Source organism: Lotus japonicus, chromosome 1 (assembly GCF_012489685.1).
Source record: "Lotus japonicus ecotype B-129 chromosome 1, LjGifu_v1.2".
NCBI classification, from domain to species: Eukaryota; Viridiplantae; Streptophyta; class Magnoliopsida; order Fabales; family Fabaceae; genus Lotus; species Lotus japonicus.
Window position 1 is genome coordinate 78,630,153 of NC_080041.1, and position 22,332 is coordinate 78,652,484.

Here is a 22,332-nt window from a genome sequence, read left to right on the forward strand (position 1 = left end):
CGATGTAACATCCTGACTTGACGACTGGTCTCACGGTAACAACACGAGTCTTTTCAGCGCACTTTGTCCTCACTCGCGCGCTTCCCGGGAAAACTTCCCAGGAGGTCACCCATCATAATATTGCTCCAAGGCTAGCACACTTAACCATGGAGTTCTTATGAGTTGGGCTCCCGAAAAGAAGTTGCAACTTGTTGTTATGAGTAGTACAATCAAATCATATATGCCCTCCTCAACTGTATAGTCCATCCCTACACAGCCTCGGAATACCTCTTGTTCGGGTGTGGTGCGTCCTTCCACATAGAAGGCGATCAATCCTCGCCCTCGTCAGCTCAAGGCGTCACAAGCCCACCAACTTCCGCTTGGTTCGTCCTCGAACCACACCGTACTGGGAGAGGTCGGCTCTGATACCAATTGTAACATCCTGACTTGACGACTGGCCTCACGGTAACAACACGCAACACGAGTCTTTTCAGCGCACTTTGTCCTCACTCGCGCGCTTCCCGGGAAAACTTCCCAGGAGGTCACCCATCATAATATTGCTCCAAGGCTAGCACACTTAACCATGGAGTTCTTATGAGTTGGGCTCCCGAAAAGAAGTTGCAACTTGTTGTTATGAGTAGTACAATCAAATCATATATGCCCTCCTCAACTGTATAGTCCATCCCTACACAGCCTCGGAATACCTCTTGTTCGGGTGTGGTGCGTCCTTCCACATAGAAGGCGATCAATCCTCGCCCTCGTCAGCTCAAGGCGTCACAAGCGACGTAGACACATCTTGAACATGCGTTTCCAGCGCATGTTGAAGGTGCGATTAAGTAGTGTCAGAGTTGATGTCTCAGTGTCTGACTATACATAGGAAAGGCACATATACACCCCTAGTGAAGTGCGTTAGTCGCGCCGTTACAAAGTGCGTGATATGATTCGCTCTTTATAAAGGCGTTACCATTGCACACTGAGAGTGCGTTGGTCACGCAGTTCCATAGTGCGAGATTTTGCAGAACATTGACATAAACAAACAGAAACAGAAACTCCAACAGAAACAAAAACTTTAACACAACAGAAACATAAACTAAGTTACATTATAAACTTCAAGTTAAATCTTACATTATAATCTGTCATTGATACATTACAACTAATATGAAAATTTGCAAATAGACTGCTACAACATCACGAAACTAATCTTCAACAAGATTTATGATTCCATCGACCTTATGTATGTCTACATTTGCCTCTCGGGAGAGTTTGTTGAATAGGGCCATGCGATCCAGGTATGGTAGCTGCCAACCACGAGCTTCAACAGTACAATGATACATCCATTGTGGATTAACCGTTGGCAAAGGAAAGTCACTTAAAATAAGCACCTACAAAATGATCAATTATATTGTTAAGTATCTGATAAAGTTCATGTAATGTTTGGTAAATTCATACTAAATGTAATATTGATCAATACCTTCACCCAGTGGTTGTTGTTGACAAGGAGTAAACATAAAATCTGGTGCTCTGACAGATGTAGCACTGGACTGGTGAGAGGGAAGTAGGTGGCGCCCCCCCCCCGATTCGACAAGGTCACGAACACAACCTGGTACATCGTAGCAACAATGTGGCCCATATCCGGCACGCATAACCACTTCTCCTCCGTTGCAAACTTATTTGGAGCAAGATGCAAGGCTTGTAGTACTTTTTTGTAATGTTTGTCGGTGTCATACATACCATGATAAACACCTTGCCGTAATGTAAGCTCCTTTATCATGTCTTCTCGGACTTGACGCCAATTTTGTTCTCCCTTACCCATCAAGGAAGAAATGCATCTATATCCACAATTGTCATCATCTTCAACATTGTGAATGTCAATGACATATTCACGGAGGAATTCGGGCACTTCATGGATGTAGTTGGCCGAGTAAACTTTGCCTTTCGGGTGCTGTGGCGGGAGCTGAGCTGACTTGCTTGCTATCCTCTTGCTTCTCTTCTTAGGTGCAGATTGCTTCGAAGGAATGCTCTTCCATTTTTCCGACCGGGTCTTACGCCCCTTGCCTTGTGGAGCTGATGAGTTGCTAGCTTGCTTTGACCCATGTAATGCATCAACATTCTCCCAAGCACAAGGAATGCGTCTGGTAGAACCCTTAGGTTCATTGGCCTGACCCCTTGTAGGCAACTTGTTTGGAGGAGGACACATAGAAGTCTGATCCGGGTATGCAATCTCCCGAAGCCTCTCTTTGATAGCTTGTCTTCTCGAAACATTAGCTTCTTCAAACATCTTTGCAATGACCTCGAACTTTGTCGCAATGCTCAATCCCAAAACAGGTTGGGATTCATCAGGTGCAGATGTTGATGTAAGCCTCCTCCAATGTTGGTCCACTGCCGTCAATGGAATAGTGGTCATCATACCAAGGCGACATGAACAAGGCAGGTTGTGTGTCCTCCTGATAGTGCAGCCGCATTTTCCAACGCACGCTTTCTCCTTTGCGATCATCATGAGGGCATATCTTGAGACTACACCACGCAGGTTGTCGTACAACTTGTCCTTAAATGTATGCTCTCTGATGAAGATACTTGCTTGAAAAGCAGCATTAATCCTTGTATACTGGAGAAGTGTGCACCTGTTCATAGCTGCCCAAGCCGCACACATGTCACTCTTGCTATCTTTGATGCACGCTTTCAGTTTTGCGTGTGCACCTTCAACCCTGTGCAAAGTTATAACGTGAACATTAATACATACTTAATGAATGTAGCAAACTTATTGAAATGTCAGTGTCTAAGAATGTACCTGTTAGTAGTTGTGTTACCCATGTGCATATAACGGTCAATCGCATACTTCACAAACTTGTGCTTAATCAGCAACCAAGTTTCCTTAATGTAATTCATAAGGTCATAGTGCTCCTCAACAAGTGAACGTAAGAAGTCCATGCCTGCATTAAACTCCTCCGCTGACTCGGCATACATGACTTTATTCCATGCGTCCCCGACATCATCCCACATCTCCTTCTGGATAGTGAGCTTGCACTTTCCCTTCACACACTTATCAATATGGAATTAGCATAGCAAGTGAGCTGCTGTAGGGAATGTGGTTGTAACTGCGTTCATCAAAGCAGTGTCTTTGTTAGTAACCATGACTTTAGGCATGTCCTCTTCTCTAAGTAGCAACCCCCTTAGTTTTTCAAGTGCCCATGTAACTTCAGGTTCACGTTCATTGCACATGTAGCCAAAACCGATGGTGTATGTGAATTCAACTGATGTCATGCCAACCATCTCCAGCAATGGTATCATATACTTGTTGGTCTTGTACGTGCTATCAAGCAAGACAACAGTAGAAAATTGATTGAACAGTTGGATGGAAACTGGATGGGCCCAGAATAAGGACCGGATCACCGTGGAACCCTCTTTAGTTTTGGACCAGTGCGTGTACCTGTCTTCCTCTAACAACCTCATCAAGGGCTGCATCTCTGACAATTGTCCCCTCTTGGCCCTAATGTGTGTCATCCGCTCATTGTACACTTGTCTTATGGTAGTCAGATTCTGAGGGTTGGCATCCTTCAATGCCAGCAACATGTTACCTGGCTTCACTCTATTGTCAACCATTTTACCAACCATATTCTTTTCTTGACTTGTAAGGCGACCGCCATAGGCATGGCCAACCAGAGTCTCGGCTGGCTGATGGTTGTGGTCGCCACGTACTACAGTCAACCTCCCCAAACCATCTTCTGATGTGTATCTCGCCTTGAGCCTGAACGGACAATCATATTTCTTGGTTCCTGTCCCCTTCCGCACCAACACAGACTTGTACGGTTTGTACTTGCCGCTCATCTCGCACACCAAAATAATCAAGTGCATGCCTTTACTCCCACGACCCTTGCTCCAACAATCAGACCTTCTAATAATGATCACAAAGCCTAGTTGCTTTCCTACACTCTTAGCCCAATCCAAAAGCTCCTCCCGAGTAGCAAAAACCTACAAAATATTAACACATATACGCATCACATATAAATTCAACTTATTTGACATAAACTCACTCATTGGTTATGAAAATACCCTGTTTGTGGTAAATTGTTATGTGTAGTCCACTGCAATTGGCACATCATGTCGATCTTCTACATTGGCTAATTTCCTTTCTTGTGGCATGTCCACTTCATATGACCCAGGGAGACTCATCCTGAAATGCAAAACAAAAATTGCAAATTGTTTACTGTTTCTGTTACAGGTCAGAACTGTATTAATCGCACGTTGAACGCGCGTCACCGACGCACTTTATAAGTGCGACAATGACGCGGTTTAACAATGCGTCGGGATAATAATAACAGATAAACGCACTCTCAGTGTGCGACTCTGTCGCACGCTCAGGGTGTGACCTTGACGCACACAAAGAGTACGGTGCTCACGCTGAATGGAAGTAAGATAAATCTAGATCGGGATTAGAGTGCAGTACCTTCACAGATGACGACGGCAACGAGGGAGGAGAAGTCGGGTGAGGACGACGACGGCGGTGGCGACGTTGGTGATGGTGTTGGTTGAGGACAACGACGACGGTGGCGTGGGTGGAGGCGGTGGCCTACAACAATGTGGGAAGTTGAGAGTGGGTTTGGAAGTTGAGAGTGGGTTTGGAAGAAGAAAGAGAATGTGGTGAGAGGGGGGTGATGGGGGTTTCAACAAAGCATTAGGAAGAAGGTGATGATGGAGGGAGGGGTATTTTTCAAATTTTTTATTTTCATTAAGGGTATTTTTGACATTTCCCATATTTTTGGGGGTCTAAATAGCTATCGGGGGGACTGAATAACAATTCCCTTCCCTTAATTGTTGTAATTAGGGATGGCAATTTTGACCAAACCCATAGGTACCCGCCCGAACCCGATCTGATTTGACGGACAAAATCCGAGTTGACTAGATTTGAGTTTGGGTTTTGCCCGTTACTGTAGCAGTTTATGAGTTTATGTTTGATATTAATTAAATTTGTGCTCATACCCGCCCGAACCCGAACCCAAAGTTACCCGAAACATAAAATTAAAAAAAAAAAAACTCTCATACACACACATACATACATATATATATACACACACACATGGAGAATGCTACAATACTCCGACTATATTTTATGAAGAAGTATTGTAGCATACAAACCTTTTTCGTTTGGACAAAACATTCCAACTTTCTTTTTTTTAAATGGTTTAACTTAGGGGCATTTGTGTAACTTGATTTTAATGTAATTCTAAATTCAAGTTTTCTCTCTCCTGGACCCACCCATTCTATTTCCTAAGCATTCTTTCTCTCTTGAACCCCACTTACATGGCCGTGTACGAACATTTTGGGGCCTTAGGCGAAATTGTTAAATGAGTTTTTTTTTAGAGAATTTTTAAGAAACTTAACATACAATATTAATTTTTATATTAATCTTCTAGCTTTTTTATAATCAAGCAATTCTAACATTTCACTTTCAATAGATAAAATAGATAACTCATTCAATTTTCCTTGTAACATTGTTGACCTTAGATATGATGATATATTGGTCTAACTTCTTTTTTTAGTTGGCTAATATTTAGGAAATAAATAATTTTGAATTTTTTTATACTTTGGTTGTTTAACAATTATTAATGGTAGTAACTAATTTTTTTTTGGGGGCCTAATTAGTAAAAAAAAAATTGGGCCTTAAGCAGTGGCTTATTTTTTTTAACAGTGTCCACAACCCTGCCCACTTACGTACGAACTCCTCTTCTTCCCCAAATTATTTGCTTTCATTTCTTCTAGCTTGAGTTAATTTTCTTCTCCCCTTAAATTGTTGTCTTCATCCTCCTCTAACAGAAGTAAGCATTCGTCCACTTGTGTGTGTTCTCCACCGATTTCGCACATCATAGACCGAGTTGATGATTAATTGTACCCTTGCATGTTTGAGAAAGTAAACTTTAAACTATTTGTTGTCTCACTTTGGTGATGGATGAAGATGATGAATAGTATTCATTTTTTTCTATGAATTTTATTTTATTTTATGAAAGTAGGTTCTGGATCGGGTTCTCGGACGAGTTGCTATTTCACGTAAGTAATGGGTTTGGGCTTGAGTTTCGGGTAAATCCGAAACCCAGTGGGTTTGGACATGAATTTCATTTTATCGCCCATAAGGGTTTGTGTTTGGGTTTGGGTTCTAGGATTTGGGTTTGGTAATTATAAAACTCGTAGCCGATCTTACCCGTTGTCATCCCTAGTTGTAATATACATATTTACTTTAGGGAAAAATATTTTGATAAATGAAAATAATTATAATAAGTTTTATTTTCGTGATTATGGAGAGACAAATGATTATTTGAATTATTTTTTGTTTTATTGATTAAAAATAGAGTTTTCCCTTATTTTAGAGAGAGAGAGAGAGAGAAATTAGGATAATTACATGATAAGGACGTTTTTGTCTTATCAATACAAATTCTCTTGGAAAAATGGAATCTATACTCTATATACTTTAGAAAAGAGGATGGTTGTGAGCCCCACCTCGATGATTTGACACTCCAAGAATGACTCTCACACACCCCCTTCTTTGCCTGACAAGTGTCACCTTCTTATTGCTTTGGACCAAAATAGTCGAAGCCCATTTTGATTTCAGTTTTTTATGGAGGCTCATTATTCAAATTCAGTTGAATGATGATTTTGTTTTTATTGTTTTTTAACCCCTCATTAATTGTTAACATAAAAGTTGAATTCATATAGCATTGATTATCATTTTTCAAAATAATTCGAAATACTTACTCATTTGCTATAATTAGTCATTTCCTATAATTACTCATTATGCTGGGTCATGAACTCAATCATGATTTTTTTTTTGAAATACGTAGGTTTTTCAAATTACCTTTTTTTTTTAAAAACTCAAATGATCTAATTACATTGCACTCTTTCATGATTTTTTAATGGTGTAATGAAATTTTGTGACTAACATTTGATAAATTATTGATTGAAAAGTTGTCAAAATTTTAAAAAATTTGAATTTGAATCTTCATTACATACGTGATTAATTTTCCTTTTTAAACATAAATTTAATTGAATTTAATTAAAAGTATTTTATTATACACCAATACTAGGTCAAAAATTCAAATAGTCAAGCAATTAATGTACAACCATAATTACGTTATTAACTTTATTTAGAATTAATGGTTCCAATTTTAATATAAAAAATTAAGGTGATTAATGATTCTAAAATAAGTAATCCAAGTAAGTTTTATTTCCCTAATTACATCCATTAACTTTATAAAAAGTCAAAATAATTAAACATAATTTGCGTGGGTGGAAAATAAAAAAATAAAACCTAATATTCATTAAAAAGGTTGTAATTCAAATTGCAAACAAAAGTCAAATATAACAGCTTTACAATTGGAATGGTGTTATTTCAAGCATTAAAATAGTGTTAATTTGAATTACAAAAGAAGTCAAAAATTAAAATAGTGTTAATTATGATGATGAAGGCACGAGTGAATTTCTTTCAAGCATTAACACCAAGTTAATGCTGCTTGCAAAAAAAGTCGAGCCTTAAAAACTTAATTTTGAGTACCATCAAAAAGTTGCACGGTGATTTTAACATATTAACTAATTTCCTATTTAACTATATTAACACCATGTTAACTGTATTTCCTATTTTCCTATAATTACTCATTCTGATGAGTATTTCACGTGCAGCATGCAAATGAGTAACATATTAATTAATTAATTTAAATTCACGTCCAACCTTTATTTTTTTCCCTTTTTAACATACATTGACCAGTAACCCTAATTTTCAAATTCCTATATAAATCACCTCATGATATTCTTCAACTTCATAATTTCTTCCCACCAACTATTAGCTTTGAAATATACTTTGTTCTAATGGCAATCGACTATCTCGCACCATCGATGCCTCAAAGGAGAACTGGTCTATTGTTGCAAAGGTGAACCGTTTGTGGCTTAGACCGAGCTTATATGGCTCCAAGCTTCCATTTTCCATGGACATGATTCTTATGGATGACAAGGTAAATCAGTTTTTCAAATAATCACCATGTATTACGTTCTCTTCTCATCACGTGAATAGAATGAACATCCAATTCTTAATAAATGGATGCACTTTTATTTTCCTATATGTATTGAAATTTTGATGAACTTTGTTAATGTTCTACAATATGATAGAGCAAATTCCTTTGTTATTTCCATTAGGAGTATCCTTTTTTTTTGAAAGCATTATTGGTATCTTTTACTTTAGCTTATGTGATTTATGTCACACTTTCAAAAAAAAAAATCAAGCTGTTTAAGTTATTTCAATTTTTTTTAATCCATGATTGTTGACAGAGGGCATCTACTTGAACCTACATTAATAAAAAAAAATTAATTCATGATTTTTAATTTACTTTAAGAAATAGGAAAACTGATATGGTTATTCTCTTTATTGTTGACCGCATAAAAAGATATCAAGCAGTTTATTGATCATCCAATTTGAAGGTTTATTGACGTTTCTATAAGGTTAGTTTAACATTTTCAAATTATACACAATTTATATTTGTATTGGTTATTGATTCAATTTGAAGGTTTATTGACGTTTCTATAAGGTTAGTTTAACATTTTCAAATTATACACAATTTATATTTGTATTGGTTATTGATTATTACACTTATAATTTTTTTTCCTTTCTAGGTTCTATAGCTCAAATATGCTTGATTGACAACAAGCTCGGTTATGAAGTTTTTATCATTGATCATGGACTACAATTTCGAATAAGGGTTCATGTTGTTGTCATTGTTATGTTTATCTTATTTCAATTTCAATGTAATGCATTACTTAAAAACTTGGTTTTTATTACTACAACCTCATCAAATTAATATATTTATTGTGCTTCATTCATCTACATGTTTGTAACATATGTTCGGATCCATATCTTTTATACTTACTGAAAAGAGCCTAAACTAAGTTAAAACACATTACTACTGATTCATCTTTACAATAAATTTAATCGCCGTGCAACACACGGGTAAAGAACACTAGTCCATACTCCACATTGATTACGTGATTTTTTTTACTGTGATTACGTGATTTACTAACCATGAGAGGCGCAACCTTTTAATTAAAGAAGGTAAAAGTAAACGCAAAATATTGAAGAGAAGGGAACATGAGAAAATAAATACAGATATTTTTTCTAAAACATAAGCTTTAGTGAAATAGAATGAAATGAGAACAACTTTCTCATAATAGGCTTACAAAGGCTCACACAAAACCCAAATGGTATCCACCCTACCACACTTTTGATTTGCCAAATAATTCACAAAGGCATTGCCCTCCCTCAAAATATGAGTAACGCTCAAACAATTAACCAATTGCATTAAATAATTTTTAATAATAATTAATATGAAATAAAAATTAACTATTTTTAGTAATTATTTTAACATTATCATTTATGTTATTTAATTCTTATATTACAAAAGAAACAATATATCATACTTAAATTAATGCATCATTTAATTCTTTTCAAGTATCATTTAATATATGTTAAATTTTTGCCCCTATCTCTTTTTCATGGTTTTGTTTTGCCTATAAGGATAAAATATCATTAAATGTTAATGCTACTCCCTCCGTTCCAAAATTATTGTAGTTTTAGTTTTTTCACAAAGTTTAAGAGTTCATTAATTAATGTTATAATTTGACTTAAACACCCTTATTTAATATGAGTTATATGAAAGAGAAAGAATGAAAATTCTTGGCCAACTAATTGGTGAGAATTGTGATTGGTGGAAATAAGAGGTGGTACTTGGGAGATGCAATATTAAATGAGGGCATAAATGGAAGAAAATTAAATAAAGTGCCTTGGATATGTAAAACAACAATGATTTTGGAACAAAATAAAAAAGCTAAAACTACAATAGTTTTGGAACGGAGGGAGTATTTTTTTGTTATAAATATAACCGAGCTAAACTTGGCTTTGCATTCTAAAAAGGAAAAAATTCAAAATTACTCTATTCTCAAGCATACGATGTCAAGAGCTTCGTTTCTGTTTCTATGCCTTGCGGTTTTATTTCTCATAGCATCTCAACAAGGTATTTCTCTCGGTTGTTTGTTCATGCAAATTTCTAAGCCAACTTAAATTATCATGTGTTTAATAATTAGATTTGTTGATGCTACACATAATTGTGTGGAGTAAGCATCTGCTCTCATAAAATGAATATGATTTAAAGTTTTGACAAGTGAATGAATTTTTGCAGGTTTCAAGGCACAAGGTCTCAAGTGCAATGTTGTTAAAGACTGTGATATAACTTGCTTTGCCCCTTATTACAAGGTTTGCTTTCATGGAGAGTGTGGTTGCTACTGTCCACCCAGTAAATGTTTGATAAAAAGTAAAGGAAAATAAAAGTTAATGTTGAAGCTAATTTTATCGTTGAATACAATAATTCAGTGGCACTATAATAATAAATATGTAATAAGAGGTTGAAATGTTGAGATATATATAACATATATCTTCCTCTACAAAATTTTAGTCTTAATATTTTAGTTATCTTTCTCTTTTTGTGTGTTTTAATTTAATTTATTTTATTTTTTCAAGTGAGATGTTATTGTTGAATCTGGAAAATTCTTTACATAATTGATTTTCCTCTACAATATGAGAAATCAAAGGAGGATAGAGGGAAATAAGAACATGAATCTATTGTTTATTAAGAAATAATATTTTATCATTAAGTAATTTTACTTTTTAATAATTGTTTATTTAAAAAAATTATATGGTTTTATAATAGTACTTTAATTTTTTTTTCTTAGTTAATGATTGATACTTTGATAGCTAATATTCTAATTATTTTAAGTAATACTTAATAAATTACTTATTTTTATGATAAAAATTTGATAATTAATATTTATTAATTTAATTAATAACATAAGTTATTATAATTATTAATTATTTACTCATCTTAAGGTCCATAATTTAATAGTTTAATTGAGTTTTATAATTTATATAAAAATAATAGTAATAATTAAAACAAATAACTAATTAATATTGTTATTAATTCAAAAATCAAGTGTGTGTACGAATATAGATTGGATATACATAATTAATTTTTTTTTTTTCATTTTAACTTCAATACTTAAAACATACAAAAAATAGTAATTAATTTATAAAAAAAATCAAATTGTGATTAATAATTATAATTAAAATGATATTAATTTTAATATATGAAATATTGAAAAGTCAGACAATTAGTTATAAATATAATAAATGATTAACTACTAATTAATATTGTTATTAATGTAAATGTCAAGTCACTTATTATTATTACTATTACTATTCCTATTATTTAAGAAAATGTGTAATGATTAATAATTAAAATTTAACATGGGAGATTTTGTACTTTGTTTGATATAATGAAAATTGACGACAAAGAGCAAGGAAATAATGAAGTGAATATCTCCTTTTTTGTTCGATTTAGTAGAGAAAGGGTTACTTTCTACACCAAATAACATTTTTGTCCAAGAATTAAGGTTGATATAGTTGAGAAAGGGCAAAAAAGACAAATTGCTTAAAGAACAATTCTTAAAACTGATGAAAATCTACCACCATTTCTTCGCTCCATTAGAGAAACCCCAAAAAAGTCATGTGTCTCACGTGTCAAAGCCAACATTTTCTCTCTACATTAGCAACCAAACGCGGGTGTCGTGGCTCTCTCCATGCTAACTCTCTCACCCCTAATTCTTTCTTATTTGACTTTAGATAAACAAATCGGCTGTAAAGAAAACAAGAAAAATGCTAGATGTGTTTTCACAAGATTCACGTTTTTTACTACATGAGATCAATATTTTATTGATATAGCGTGATACATCAAAAAAATATAATTAAAATGCGTGATTGAAATCATAAAGTACTAAAATACACTAGTTTCTAATTTTCCATCCCCACTCAATCTTTCTCTACTCTCATTGTCATAATCTTAAAGCCACTAACTTAAGGGCTCCATCATCTTCTTCATCATCCCCACCAACAAGGAACCATTCGTCGTAGCGTTCCTCGTTCTTTACAAATCACCATCGGAACCAAATATGATCCTTCACAGGTCTGCAACTACCGCGTCACCGATATCCGTATTTTTCATCGTCACAACTTCATAACAACTTGATCGGATTTATTCCTCCTCGTCCTATCTCTTGTAATGTCGAAGAAGGAAGGAGTATCAATATTCCCTTATGTACATCTAGGATTACTCTCTGACATGGTGAAATCAATATTAGAGCTGAACTTGACAACATTAAGCCCACCTGAATCACAACCCATCGAAAATCAAATCCTAACTATCATTGTTGTTATATTTGTTATAGGTTTTAATGTAATCCCCTAATTTGGACCCTCGTCTGGCTTAAGTCATGGCAGCAATAACATCGGAAAGAGAAGAGTGATCATGTGTGTGATGTGAACACAATCTTTCCCTGAGAGTTGATGAAGGTTGGAGTTGTGATTTTGTGAGACAAATACAATGCAGAGCATAATATTGTGCACGGTGGGAATAAGGCAGTGTGCAAATATTGGTAGCCCACCATAATGAGGCATGGTTGTTGTTATTGCGAGAATTAGGAGGGAAAGTGTTCACATTGGTAATGGTACTGCTATCAAATGACGAGAGGGAAATGTTCTTCCAGAAAATCTGGACTGCTTCTCTTACTGTGCTTAGTGGCGGAGCTCAGTCGTGGCTTGGCCTGAGATAGTGGTGGTGCTAGCCTCGAGCATAGGAATAGTGTAACATCCCGATCTGACGACTGACCTCACGCTAACAACACGAGTCTTTTCAGCGCGCTTCCCGGGAAAACTTCCCAGGAGCTCACCCATCCCAATATTGCTCCAAGGCAAGCACACTTAACCATGAAGTTTTTATGAGTTGGGCTCCCGAAAAGAAGATGCATCTTGTTGTTATGAGTAGTACCAATCAAATCATTTATGCCCTCCTCAACAGTATAGTCTCATACCTATATAGTCTCGAAATACCTCTTGTTCGGGTGCGAGATCGGTTCATTCATGTGCCCCTCCGCTTAGAAGCCTGCCAGGAGCCACTCCTTGTCCGTGCCTCACTGCACCGGCGATCACTCCCCACCCTCGTCGGCCCCGGGTGTCACAAATAGTGTTTGCAAAAGGCACTCTAACGCTCAAGTCAATAAATGGGCTAAGAGATAATCCAAGAATCTAAGAAGAACTCATACATGCTAAGAATGAATAACATGCTATATAAAGGAACGACACAATCTATATTTATAGGTCACACCACCGGAACCATGAGCCTCATGAAGGATCAAAGAAGAGTCGTTGTCAGGTGAAATCTCGACCTCTGGAATCTCAACAACCTCTTCAATCAAAGCTCCTAACATCTCCTTCTTCTTGCTTATTATGCTTACTCTCCTTGGTTGGCCTCTCTTTCGACGCTCTATCCTCGCAACATCATTAGTAACTATCGAGCCCCCGCCCAAGTCATCGTAAACTGGAGTCGAGGTAGAGCAAGGCACCCCCCACCCACATAATCACCTACAACACAACTAGAGAAGCCACCCCCCAATTCAGGGAAAAAGTTCTCAAAGGGACTCCTTCCCTCCTTGCCATCCAAAGGAGTAATGCCCCTGCATCGAAATAAGATGATCTATGGGAAGAGGAATGGTGACTATACAAGGAGAACAAGGCCGAGATAGATCGGAGAACATCACCTCCTCATCTCAGAAAAACACATACCTCACTGGACTTCAACACTCCGAACTAGGAGACTCCTTTCGCTAGGACGAAAAGTACATACCTCATCGTAGATTTGATATTATGTTTTTTAATATACTGAATTTTAGAAAGTTCGATAGTGCTGGTGAGATTTAAAAACAGGTATTATGGTTTAAAAATACCTACCAGGATTTGGAATCAAAAAGTATATTTGTAATGTAATGTTTCAAGCCGAAATTTAAAACCCTATAGTGTTATGCTGTTATAGGAAATGGAAAAAATTTCTTAACCGATGTGGTACATGGGTTTCTGCAAAGCTTTCTTCTCCTTCAATTTTATCTTACTAGTGCTTTTTTACCCGCGCGTTGCACGGGGAATATGTCTATTGTATTTGATATATCGATTCATATTTTAAATTATAAATATTTAAGATGCTAAGAATATAAGAATAATCATAATAAAGATGTAGATATTTAAAGAGCACAAATTTTGAAAAACACAAAAGTTAATAAACCAAAAGCTTTAATTTTTGCATGTGAGGTATAACTGAATTTTGTTTGTGAAGATGTATACTCGTGTTGCATAAAGGGTAATATTTTTGTGTTTTAGATATATAACAATACATAAATATATAATTATTTTTTAAATTATTAAAAATACACTTTAGTTATAGAAAATGAATTTTATTTTTTTTAACTCGTACAAATTTTCATTTTCATGTAAAATGTTTCTCCCCGTGAGATCTCGTAACTCTAATTTGTTAGCACTAATAAATTCAGGTCATAATTTTATAGTCCATATGTATTAATATTTTGTATTCCTCGTACTTTTCTTACTATCAAATTATTATAGTTATATACTTATATAAATATACACTCTTTAAATTTTGAAAATAATACTAAAGTTAATTATATTAAATTTATTCTATTAAAATAATATCAATTAATTAGTTTAGAATATAATGATTGTATAAAAAAAGTATAATGATACTTTTTATATAAAACAAAATCTCACGTAGATAGCATTATAGTACTTTAAAATTAAAACTTACAATTGAAAATTATACGCAAATACAAACAACAACCGCTTTTAGGTTTCAGAGCAGACTTAGATGCAAATCATCTTACTCAATGGATTCTCATTTATCAGAGAAACAAAATCTTATAAATTTCATAAATCAATATAGATTTAAAATTTTCAAATTAGCCAAGATAGATTTGTTTTGGAAATGAATTTTAGGTACAGAAATTTCTCCTCGTCATTTATACTCCCTCCGTCCCCTATTATAAGTCACTTTTTGTGAGTTTTTTTTTGTCCCAAAATATAAGTCACTTTACAATATCTATGCAACATTAATTTTTTCTCTCCATGTTTACCCTTGTAGCATTTAAAGAATTTTCCTACTTTCCAATATTTTTCTTTATTATCGAGGTCACTTTCATTTATATCTACTCAAAAAACTTCCAAAACTTATTTTTTATTGGTGGAAGGCAATAAAGACACCATAAAAATTAATTAATACTCTCAATATAAAATAAAAGATCCAGCTAAAATCAAGAAATAAACAACTTAAATCTTAATCAAATCTAAAATTTAAAAAGGTACTAATTAAAGATAGATAAAAACTTCCAAAGTCTAGCAAATCACAATAAAAACTCATAAAACCCTGAATTAAATAAAAATCCGAAAATTCAATAAAAATACGATAAAAATTAATTAACACTCTTCAGGGAATATGTAACTATATGGTTTAAAACTTATGAAAGGTGCTGGTAGACTGGCGGTATGTTTTTCACGGGAATTGAAAACCTTTTACCATGTACATTATGAGAGGGAAGGTAACGCTTGGCACAAAGAAAACTTATATAAGAACAGAGAGAGAAATATTGAATGGTAACATATTAACCATGTAATCAATATTTTAATTGTAAACATAAACGGGATGCCAATCATAAATAGATAAATATTTTTAATTTAAATTCACTTTAAATCTTTTGAAATATTAATAAAATATACAACAAAAAGTTCATATGCAAACAAATAAATGTTCTCAAGATTTAGCTTAAGCAAATAAGGGACCATAAAATTCTAAAGAAAATTCACCATTCCAGAAAAAAAAAAATGCAACCTAGCAATAGGATTTGGCATTCCAAATTAACACTAACCTATAGGTATTCAGTTGTAGAAGAATCCCACCAAAACTATGAAAAAATCTAAATTGCAAGGTGAAATGAATCACACTACTTTTCCACATACCTGGATTAATTAAAAAATATATATTTTCTATTGTTTTATATGCACAATATTTTTTTTATTGATCTCAAGTTAATTATATTCTCATCAAAAATACCTTTTTAAATTTTAGATTTGATTAGGATTTAGATTGTTTATTTCTTGATTTTATCTTAATTTATTTTTAATTTATTTCTAGAGTATTAATTAAATTTTATGGTATTTTTAGTGAATTTTTCTGATTTTTATTTTATATGCACAATATTTTTTTTTATTGATCTCACCTTGCTTATGTTAGTCACTAAGACTATGTTTGTATAAATGTTCACATACATTCAAATGCACCTATATCTCAATCTTTGTTAGTGAATAATCTTAGAGGTGTGTAGAGGTGGAAGGAAGAGAGAGATAGAAAGAAAAGAAAAAGTAAGAGAGAGAAAGTATGAGATGTGATAGATGATAAGAGGAGAGAGATAGAAATAAAAATAGGTGGAAATGAAGTGTTTAAAAAGGGAGGTGTGTATATATCATTACTCTTTGTTAGTAGTACATGCCTCAAATTAAAGTACGTACTTATGGCCATTAACCTTAAGATTTGGATAACACACTGCAGTAAGATCTGGTTAGCCTAATTCATAAGCTTACAACATCAAAGAAACTTTTAATCCCCCCTTAAAAAGTGAGAACAGATGGAAAACAATTCACCTTTCATGACCAGTGAGAACAGATAAATGTTGAAATAACATACATAACAATGAAAAATAAATAAATGGGATGTTCATCTATCAATGTTAATTTTTTTTATCAACAAACACATTAATACATGAACATTACAAAAAATAATAATGGAACATAGAATGGGTTAAAACATGATTTGGCGAATAAAAGACACTTCTAGAACTACATGAAAGAATCATTAAAATTGAAGAAGAATGACTACCAGAGATATGAGGAAAATGATATGCCTTTGACTTTTGAGTGATAACAATTCTTAGTCTACAAAGCCACAAAGCATTGTTTTTTACATACCTGGAACAAAGAGGCTGAAGCAAGAAGTGAGAAACTCGTTTTTGAGTTTGAAGAACATGCACTCTCAAATCTCAATTGTGATTTCCCTCGGTAACCATAAAAAAAAATTCTCAATTGTGATGGAGATAAATTTATAATGAAAAATTTAATTGAAGTGAAGGTCCATGTTGTTTTTGAAGCATATATGATTTGAGGTTTGCCATGGTTGAGATGAAGAAGGGAGAAATAGAGAAAATTGTGTGAGTATTTGGAGATAGAGAACGTATGAAGGTTTTTTTTTGCTCTTCTAACCCTTTTTATTTTCTAATATAGATTGATATTGATACTCTATATAAAAAACAATATTTTTTAGGAAGATTTTTTTAACAGAAACTATCTAACAAAGATACATAAAAACAAACAACCTAAATCCTAATCAAATCTAAAATTTAAAAAGGTACTAAATAAATATAGATAAAAACTATCAAAATCTAGCAAATCACAATAAAAACTCATAAAATTATGAATTAATTAAAAATCCGAAAATTCAATAAAAATACCATAAAAATTAATTAATGCTCTAAAAATAAATTAAAAATAAATTAAGATTAAATCAAGAAATAAACAACCTAAATCCTAATCAAATCTAAAATTTAATGTGGCAAATAGGGCCAAGGTGGAAAAGCTGATGTGTAAATTATTAAATGAGAATTAATAGGTGGAAAAGCTGACGTGTAAATAATTAAGTGAGAATTAATCTCGGAGCGACACGTCACTAACTTGGCCTGTGAGAGCGACACGTCATGCTAGAAGTTCTTCTTTTCTAACAAAGATACATAAAAACAAACAACCTAAATCCTAATCAAATCTAAAATTTAAAAAGGTACTAAATAAATATAGATAAAAACTATCAAAATCTAGCAAATCACAATAAAAACTCATAAAATTCTGAATTAATTAAAAATCTGAAAATTCAATAAAAATACCATAAAAATTAATTAATGCTCTAAAAATAAATTAAGATTAAATCAAGAAATAAACAACCTAAATCCTAATCAAATCTAAAATTTAATGTGGCAAATAGGGCCAAGGTGGAAAAGCTGATGTGTAAATTATTAAATGAGAATTAATAGGTGGAAAAGCTGACGTGTAAATAATTAAGTGAGAATTAATCTCGGAGCGACACGTCACTAACTTGGCCTGTGAGAGCGACACGTCATGCTAGAAGTTGTTCTTTTCTAATATATATAGATCTCGATACTGAATAAGGGACGCACTTGCTTTGCATTGAGTCGAGCAAACATAAGAAGATGAATGGTATGGAATCTCATGCATATTGAAAACATGATTTCAATTCACACTGGGCTTTTGTTGGCACACTACAAGGTTTTTGAAACATAAATCTAGAAATATACTACCGGGTTATAACCTAGCAGTGTAAAAGAATAAAACATACACCAAGCGTAGCCCTTCATTTGTTAAAAAAAAAGCATACACTGGGGTTTTAAGATTTCAAAAGTGTTTAAGTTTGTTTCACAAATTGAAAACCCAAGCGATATTCAAGAAGTATCTTCCCCGAAAGCAAATAGTATGAATTATGTTTCAGATTTTAAATCATAAATATTAAGTGAAGGAGGTGGGCAGCTCACATGGTTGAGCTAAAGGTAATTGCAGGTGAAGAATCAGGTTTGAACCATAAGGAGAGATAATTTGTACTAATTTACTAACAACTTATTTGCCTATAAAAAAATCATAAATATTAAGTTAACTCATTTTTCAAGTTTTCAGAACTCGATAGTGAACTTAATTCCGGGCATTACAATATTTTTAGTACATTAAAAGGGGGTTAGAGATGGAGTGATGGAGGTTAGAAATTGAACTCCCTTCTAAAAGAGCCTATGAGAAAGAATTAAGATGTCCAATGCTAATCCCAAACTTTAACTCTATGCCCAACTCAAACGCCAAAGTCCAAACGGCACTTAATGATTCAGACAAATGATTGTTAAAATATCATTTTATACCTGAACTATCTTGATTTACCAAAAATCTCCGCAAGAACATGATCCCTTGCTAAAATGATGGAACCGATTTCGATCCCTAATAATTATATCTTTGTCAAAGATACCTGAAACATGCTTCATGAAACTATGACAGTCATAACAAATCCTAAGATTCTTGATGACCCTAATGGCCTTCCTATCCCTGTGATAAAGAAGCACAAAAGCCACAGCCAATTTCTCACTATGATAGCCCAGACTATGCTCTTTCTCTTCCTCCTGAATATCATGTAGCACAGAGGACGTGTTAGGGGCATAACCTCCAAGTTTTATGGTATCTACGACTGAAACTAAAAACTTCATAATCTCCTCCCATTGTGGATGAGAATTATCTCCAGATACAAACTCATGAACCACTTGATCAATGTGAACCACACTAAGGCCAGGCTCCTTCACAATTCTATTCTCCCTCATAGAATTTCTCACGCCAGCCTTCCCACCCCAGTTACCAACTCCACCATATGCATTGGATAAAAGCACATAATCACCATCATGATGAGGGTCCAGCTCATTGACCCTCTCCTTGGCCTTCTCAGCTAACACAAGATCATTGTGGTTCACACACGCCCCAAGCAAGGTCCTCCAAATGACAGAGTTTGGCTTGATAGGCATATCCTCCACGAATTTAAAAGCTTCAAGGAGCATCCCAGCACGGCCAAGAAGGTCAACCATGCAACCATAATGCTCAAGCATGGGATAAACGCCATACTCACTCCGCATGCTCTCGAAAACCCGCCACCCATCCTCCACAAGACCGCCATGACTACAAGCCACCAACGCAGCGGTGTACGCAGCACCGTCAGGCCTCAAACCAGCCTCCCTCATGTCACGAAACGCTCTCAGAGCTTCCCTGCTACGACCATGAACCGCAAGGCCAGTAATCAACGAGGTCCACGTAACCACGTTCCTATGCGGCATTTCCTCGAACACCTTGACCGAACGATCAATCGACCCACATCTCGAGTACATGTTAATAAGAGCAGTACCGAGCGGAACAGTAAGGCCAAGCCCAGCCCTACGAATATAAGCATGAACCCAGATGCCCAATTCCAAAGCACCTAAGCTCGAAACTGCGGATATCACGCTCAGCATCATAACCCCATCAGTGGATTCCGGAACCTGAGGGTCACCCAGCTGCATTTGTTGGAAAAGTGAAAGGGCTTCAGCAGGGTAACCGTTGTTGGTGAAACAAACAATCAAGGTGGACCAAGAAGCCAGGTCCCTCTGGGGCATTTCATCGAACAGGTGCACTGCCAGGTTGAGGGAGCCAGAAGAACCGTATGCATTGATGAGTGCGTTCTGGACGAAGATGTTGGAAGCGAAGCCAAGCTTGAGAATGAGGGGGTGGAGGTGGTGGGGTTTCAGGCGAGGGAGGGAGTGTCGGAGGATGAGGGGGAAGGTGAAGTGGTCGACGGGGACGCCGGTTCGGTGCATGTGGGAGAAGAGGGTGGTGGCAAGGGTGGGAGAGTGGAGTGCCAGGTGTCGGATGACGGTGTTGTAGGGGGTCGGGTCGGGTATGGGGAAGCGGAGCAACACGGCGGCGGCATAGCTTGCGGTGTCGGCGGACGGTAACTCTGCGCAGCGGAGGAAGAAGGTTCGGAGAGAGAGGGGGTTGTTGTGTTGGCCGGTTTTGATCAGTGTAGCATGTAGGTTGTATACCCTATTCATGTTGGGATCCGAATGATTGGAGGACAAGCATCCTACACTAAAAATTTACTGTATTTTAGACAATTGATTTTAATTTCGTCCAATAGATATTCATGTCACTCATTTTAGCACATGAAACACAACTATACTAGAAATTAAACTCATGAGTTGCACGGGTTTATTTTTAAGTTATGTGTCTATTATTTGTAAAAATATTTTATGTAATATGAAAAATTATTGAATAGTAGATAATTAAGAATATGATAAGCATATGTAATGTAATTACATTAATGAAGCTCAATAAAAAAATTATTGTACACTAATTTTTAAGTTTTTGTTTTGGTATAAACATTTGGTACCAGTCACCCTTTGAATATACCGACAAATTCGAGATTTAGTCACAATTAAGACTTTTCATCCCTCCCCAGAGTGTATTGTGTGGGAATCGAATCTGAGAGCTCTTCACACACTCAGTCTGCGTTGCTAACTGAGCTACCCCTCTTGAGTTAATTTTTTAGTATATTAAAGCACATATTTTATATTTTATGTTTCTTTAATAAAAATTATTTTCAATTTATTTGGTGATTATATGTTTAAATATTAATGCACTTTTAATATTAAGTAAATTGATGAAAATATATAATTGGAGCTGAATACAGTGTTTGTGTAAAATCATCTATAAAAGTAAAAAAAAAAAAATTTATAAAGTGATATTTATCTCTTGTTTTCATGTTTTGGCCATAAAATTAGTGTTTTCAGTTGAAACTTTATGGAAAGTGTGCTAATGAAAGTTTAATGTCGAAATATATTCTTAGTAACACATAAAATTTATACTATTTATTGCATAATGAGTATTTAATTAGTTAATATGCAGTTTGCAAGAGCATATATTTCTTAACTTAATTATGAATTAAGATAATAATTTATCTTATTCGATAAATTTTTATAGTTTTATAGAAAGTAAAAAATTATAAAACCTCATAAAACAATTTGAAAACACAAATCGTTCAACCTAATGAATGTCTATTACAACGGTTAAAATTAACTTTTTGGATCTATGAGATTCCGTCAGTAAGGAATGCACTTTATGATAGACCTTTAACTTTCACTACACTTGAGTAGAACATGATTCTCTCAGTAGATGATACATGTGGTTAACACAAATAAATTATAAGGACTTAGTTAAAAAAGATTCTTAAACTCGTGTAGTATAATAATCTGCAAAAGTGAAAGTTGGTTAAGAATGATTGTGATTTTTTATCAATGAAGAAACATTGTAGATATATCAAATATGATTTCATTTAGGAACTTTATTAAATACTTCATTGCATACTACATTTTGTCTATTGTATATGAGCGCAACAATGATAAACCTCATAGGAGATTATAAACTCATATTAAATATTATTAGAAAACATATTTTAAATCAAAATTATAACTACTATCAACCAAAAAATTTAAAATTAAACAATTTTGACAAATAAATTTGATTAAATTATTCTATTATTTTTTATAACTAACATGACATGCATAGCATATTTAATAACAAATATTTCTTAATTTTAAATCTATTTTGTCTATATTAATTAATTATAAATAATTTTAATTCTTAATATTTGTCAACTCAAGTTTTTTTTTTAAATTATAACTATTATTATTTAATATAGATATTTTTGTGAATATTTAATGTATGTAGTTGAATAGCTTTTGACACTTTTTTCAGTTTTTAAT

General features: G+C 34.3%; 2 protein-coding genes across 2 annotated transcripts; both read right to left on the reverse strand.

Annotated features, from left to right (window-relative positions):
• Window positions 1-1,175: 1,175 nt before the first annotated feature.
• Window positions 1,176-13,744, reverse strand: LOC130747376 (uncharacterized). Its single transcript, XM_057600314.1, has 7 exons — window positions 13,740-13,744; window positions 4,063-4,150; window positions 3,407-3,948; window positions 3,109-3,289; window positions 2,768-3,009; window positions 1,580-2,684; window positions 1,176-1,361 (listed from the first exon to the last, which is right to left on the reverse strand). Exons 1-7 carry the CDS (start codon window positions 13,742-13,744, stop codon window positions 1,176-1,178), a joined length of 2,349 nt encoding a protein of 782 aa, XP_057456297.1.
• Window positions 13,745-18,679: 4,935 nt separating this feature from the next.
• Window positions 18,680-20,648, reverse strand: LOC130715700 (pentatricopeptide repeat-containing protein At5g48910-like). Its single transcript, XM_057565819.1, has one exon. The coding sequence runs from the start codon at window positions 20,620-20,622 to the stop codon at window positions 18,934-18,936; it is 1,689 nt and encodes a 562-aa protein (XP_057421802.1). The 5' UTR covers window positions 20,623-20,648; the 3' UTR covers window positions 18,680-18,933.
• Between the last annotated feature and the right edge of the window lie 1,684 nt (window positions 20,649-22,332).